Here is a 5,311-nt window from a genome sequence, read left to right as displayed (position 1 = left end):
GCGGTGCGAGGGCCGCCGCCGCAGCTCGGACGTGAGCTCGTGCTTGAGGAAGCGGAAGACCTCCTTGGCTGGGCCGCGGCGCTCGGGCTCCAGCGCCAGGAGGCGCTGGAACATGCGCAGCGCCGGCTCGGTGAAGCGGCGCCACTGCGACGGCAGGCCTGCCAGGCGGCCCCGCTGCCAGCGCACAAACTCCTCGAAGAAGGCGTCGGCGCCTGATGCCGCCTCCCACGGGAAGTTGCCGGTGAGCACGCAGAAGATCAGCACGCCGAAGGCCCACACGTCCACGCCAGTGTCCACGGCAAAGCCGTCGGCGCGGCCCGCCTGGCATACCTCGGGAGCCGTGTAGGGGATGGTGCCGCTGACGCGCTTCACGCGGCAGCCCACGCGGCGCGTCATGCCAAAGTCGGCCAGCTTCACGCGGCGGCACTCGCGGTCGAACAGCAGCACGTTCTCGGGCTTAATGTCGCGGTGCACCAGCTGCCGTCCGTGCATGAAGTCCAGCGCCAGCCCCAGCTGCTGCACGCAGCGCTTCACCGTGTCCTCCGGGAGCCCGACCTGCCAGGACGGGGAGAGCTGCGCTCAGGGGGCCGCGCCCCGCGTCCAGCGCGCCTCCCTCCCGTCCAGGCCCCACCACTGCCGCTGGAGCGCCTGGCTCCGCTTTCCTGGCTGCCCAGCAGTTGCTCTGGGCCGCCTTCCGGACCGTCCCACCCTCCGCCTGGGCCTCGCCTCTCCCTCTGGTGGCTCAGCGCCGTGGCGGTGATCCAGGCACAGGCTGTCCTCCCACACCGCACCCGCACCCGCACACCTCCCAGCTCCCTCCGGCCTGGCGGTTTTCTGCCTTCCCCCACCCCCATGCTCCTTTTCCCCATAACTGCAGCCTGTTGTGGGCCAGGTGCTGTGCCAAGCGCCCTTTCACTGCCTCATCTCAATGCCTCACTGTTAGCCCATTTCACCCATAAGGATATTGAGGCTCTCAGGGGCCTTCTCTCTTACCCAATAAGTGGCAGAGTGAATTCAAACTTAGCCCTGGCAAACTCCAAAGCCGGGGTTCCGGGAATCCTTCTCCCCCATGGGGAAGCCTCGGGGGTCTCCCTCCTAGGTGGACCTGATCCCCCTGACTCTTGTACCCCCACTAGTTCCTATGGAGCTCCAGAGGATCCTGTTGGCCTTTGTCCCACCAGCCTGCTTCTTTCCTGTCAGTTTTGATCTTGATCTCTCATTATCTGGTTTATTCTATGGTGTCGGTTTCACTGTGTATCTATCTTCAACCCTCCAAACAGTGACTGACATACAGCAGGCGTTCAAGAAACATTTGTTGATAAAATGAGTGCTCTGACTCCCCCACCCTCTCACACTCTGGGGGCCTGGAAGACCATCTCCCCTCCCTACCCGAGCACCCCACGTACCTGAGGAGGGATGATGTCGAACAGGTCCCCAGCGGGTGCGTACTCTTGGGCGAAGACGTAGCAATCCTCAGTCTCAAAGACCACGTCGAAGACCTTGATAATGAAGGGGCTGGAGGAGAGGCTGTTGGTGATGCTCACCTCCCGCAGGAAGTTCTTCAGTTTGGTTTTGCTCTTGTTCACGAACTTCAGTGCCATTTTCATGCCTGACAGGGGCGACAGCAGCAGCGGTGAAGAGCCTGTCCCCCACCCCCTGCACCTGACACATACCCATACCTGTCCCAGCCACAGGGCACAATGGGGGCCTCAGCGGGCGTGACTGTCCTCATCCTCTAGGGAGGAAACAGACCCATAGAGGGGGATAGGATTTGCTCAAAGCCACACAGCAAGTCAGGGATCAACCTGGGTCTCCTGTAAGAAGTTGCCCGTATGTGCGGCCTGCAGCCCTGTGTGGGGCAGGGGTGGTGCGGAGGGCCTGCTGCTTCCTCCGCCCTCTCCTGTTTTCCTCCTGACATACTGTGTTTATGTTGTCTCTCTCCTCCAACTAGAATGTAGCTCCCTGAGCATGGGAACCCTTATCTTGTTCACGGCTATACCCCCAGTGCCTACAACAGAGCCTGGCACATAGTAGGCACTCAAAAAATATCTGCTAAATGGTTGAGTAAGAAGAAACTAGACACTGAGAAGTGTCCCCAGCTCTGTGCTTGGGCAGCGTCTGTACCCATCTGGGCCCACAGCCCTGTGATGCACACATGCGTGTCCACAGGGCATGTACATATCACAGGACCTGCCTTCAGCTCTTCACATTTACAACTCACTCTTTGTAATGACCCTATGAGGTTAGCACTAATGTCACCCCATTCTGCAGAGGATACCAAGGCACAGAGAGGTTAAATAATTTGCCTAAGGTCATACAGCAAGTAAGTAGCAAAGCTCAGGTGACCCCATGTCCAGTGCTCCTCCTGCTGTCCACAGCTGGCACAGAAGCCCCACGCCCCAGGTGTGTGCAGCTGTGAGAGCTCATGCAGCACCCCCTGCCCCTGACTGGGTGAGTGGGCACCTCCGTGAGCCCCCACGTGGGAGAGACACCGAGCTCAGTGGTTAAGTTCAAACCCACAGTAGCTACATGACCTTGGCTAAGTGACTGAATCTGTCTGGGTCTCAGTGTCCTCATCTGAGAAATGGAGATGGCCAGACTGACCTCACAGGGTCATCTCACATCACCCTTTAAGCATGGTACCCTGTTCCCAAGGACCTACCCTGTGTCCGCCTCCCTGGGGCCAGCTACTACCGATATGCTGGTGATTCCCCAAATGCCACCACCAGTTCTGACCTCTCCCCTGAGCTCCAATGACCCTGTGCACATGCCCTTGGCTGTCCCACAGATACCCTAGATAGACCCAAAGCAGCCCACCCTCCAATCTGGGCACTTCGTCCCAGGTTCCTCCCTTGCCCCGTCTGCCCAGTCTCCTTCTCCTTGTGCCACTTTAGGCTTCATCCTCTCCACCTGGGTCATCACCTCTGCCTCCTGGCTGGCCTCCTGGCACCCATGGAGAGTACTGGAGAGCCCCAGGCAGATCTGAAAGCTGACCATGTCCCCCAGCCTTAAACCCTGCTGCCCTGAAGACACTCACCTGTGCCCTTGTAGGCTACCAGGTCGACCTTCCCATAGGTGCCTTTGCCCAGCTCCCGGACAAGCTCGTAGTGCTTGGTGACGTCGCTGGCAGCCAGGGTGCGGAGGGTCAGCGCCTGCATGTCTTCAGTGAGAAGGGGCACACCGGCTCCCGGCCCAGGGGTGGCCCCCGGCCCACAGCAGGGCAGGGAGTGGGGCGGCTCAGGCTCTGGGCAGCCCACACTCATCTTCTCCCTGTTGTGGAAGGTATGACATGGAGTGTAACATCAAGCCAGGGCTCCCTCCTTGCAACTAGCAGCCAGGACTGGGCCCAGATGCCAGGCCTAGGGTGACCACAAGGGGGCAACAAGCATCTTTGCTGCATCCCGTTTCCCCAAAGCTTCAGGGGCAGGACCTGAACCAGCAGTCCCTACAGACACAGTCGCTATTCCCTGCTACACATGGGTACCACCGCCCATTTGTCTCACACGGTCATCCAGATGCAGTGTCAGCAAGGCACATGTGTTTACTGTCACACAAAGACATGGCCACGTACCGAGTTCACACAGGAGTTCTCCCATTCACAGGTTCCCTGGGTGCACAGCCCTGAACAAACAGTTAAGAGTCCCTGCCCTCATGGGGCTTACATTCTAGGAGAAGATGGACAGTAAGCATAGCGAATACACGAATTATATACTATGACCAAAAGTGCTACGGGCTGTAGAGAAAATAAGGCAGGGAGAGGGAAAGGGGAGGTGCAGATATAGCCACACAGTAACACAACCACACACACAGTCAGGATCTCAGAGCCTGTCACACACAGCCACACACCAACCAGAGCCTTATAACCCCTCCCTCCCCCACAGACGACAACACCCCACCACCACCACCAGGTACACACCACTACGCTGTGTCCCGGGGTCCCGCCCAGCCCTTGCCCTAGACACAAGGCCTGCTTCTGTCCCACAGAGACCCAGCCCTCCCATCACATTCACAGACTGACTCTGTCACAGTACCAACACAAAGCTGGGGTGGCCTTCCTGGACACAGCCTCAGGGTGTGTCTCCGAATGGACTGGGTGTCCTTGAGTCTACCTGTGGGTATTGGGGAGCAGAGACCTACAAGGGGGTACAGTCCAGAGCTGGAGGCAGGGGACCTGATTCTTGAAGGCTCCAAGTGGGTGGCGGTAAGCAAGTCCCTCTCTATCTGAGGCCTCCATTTCTTGTCTGTAAAATGGGGGGCAGAGCCTTTTACGGGTGCAGCGTGTGTGTCTGTGTGTTTACCAACAGGGGAGGCCTGGTACTGACCGCCCTATACCTTCCCCTGCCTCTCGGCCTCCAGCCCCTGGAAGCCTGCCTCTGGTGCACCCTCCCTCTGCCCTCACCTCATTCCCCTCTATCACTAATCCGACGGGTCGCAGCCAGCACCCTCAGCATCCCACCGCCTGCCTGTCAGCCACTCCCTCCATGCAGCTCCATGGCTCCAGCTGAGAGAAAGCACGGATTTGGAGTCTGTTGGCTTGGGTTTGAATCCCAACTCTGTCACTTACTAGCTGGATGCCCCTAGGCAAGTGACTTTCTTTCTTTGTGCCTCAGTTTCCTCATCTATAAAAAGGATATAGTAATAGTACCTGAGGAGTCCCTGAGCGCTGCAAACGGTTAAGTGCTCAACTACTAGCCAAAAGGTTGGCGAAGTATCGGGGATTCGAACCCACCCACAGGTGTCTCGGGAGATAGGGCTGGCCATCTGCTTCTGAAAGGTCACAGCCTTGAAAACCCTATGGAGCAGTTCTACTCTGCACACATGGGGTCACCATGACTTGGAGTTGACTCCACGCAACCAGCAACAACAACGAATAGTGTCTTCCTCCTAGGGGCTGCTGTGAGGATTAAGTTAACAGACGCGGAGAGCTCCGTGTCAGACGTTGCTGCTATCGTTATTTCCTGCATGGTCTCCTGCTAAGTAAGCAAGAGCGGCTGAACATGCTGGAGGCTGGCAGTGGGGGGGCTCTCCGTGCACCCAGCATCCTCACCCTGCTTAGCAGCTCTCCTCCCAGGCCCCCAGCCCCCTTCTCTTCCTCTACCTTCTCCTTAACTCTCGACACGACCCAGCCTCCCACTTCACACGGAGAGGACCGAACGTCAGGAGGGAACTTCCTGGCCTCCCACCCAGACACAAATGGAGCTCCATCTGCACCGTTCTCTCAGCTGGCTGGGGAAGGAGGTATCCCCCTCAGCTTCGGCTCCCACCCCTTCTGCTTCCTCAGGAACCTGCTCCCCCCTCCCTCTGCCCCCTT

General features: G+C 58.6%; 1 protein-coding gene across 1 annotated transcript in view; it reads right to left on the bottom strand.

Moving 5' to 3' along the window:
• The window catches only part of SBK1 (SH3 domain binding kinase 1), a 5,598-nt gene extending 2,335 nt beyond the window's left edge, over positions 1-3,263 (bottom strand). Inside the window, exons 1-3 of the mRNA XM_004386757.1 lie at positions 3,038-3,263; positions 1,407-1,609; positions 3-555 (exon numbers count right to left, since the gene is read on the bottom strand). Coding sequence (XP_004386814.1) covers positions 3-555; positions 1,407-1,609; positions 3,038-3,263 — 982 coding nt within the window. The remainder of the gene's footprint in view (positions 1-2; positions 556-1,406; positions 1,610-3,037) is intronic.
• Positions 3,264-5,311: the final 2,048 nt, after the last annotated feature.

This window comes from Trichechus manatus, unplaced genomic scaffold (genome assembly GCF_000243295.1).
Source record: "Trichechus manatus latirostris isolate Lorelei unplaced genomic scaffold, TriManLat1.0 scaffold00170, whole genome shotgun sequence".
Classification (NCBI taxonomy): Eukaryota; Metazoa; Chordata; class Mammalia; order Sirenia; family Trichechidae; genus Trichechus; species Trichechus manatus.
Note: the sequence above shows the minus strand (reverse complement) of the source record. Positions and strands in the feature narration are given on the sequence as shown.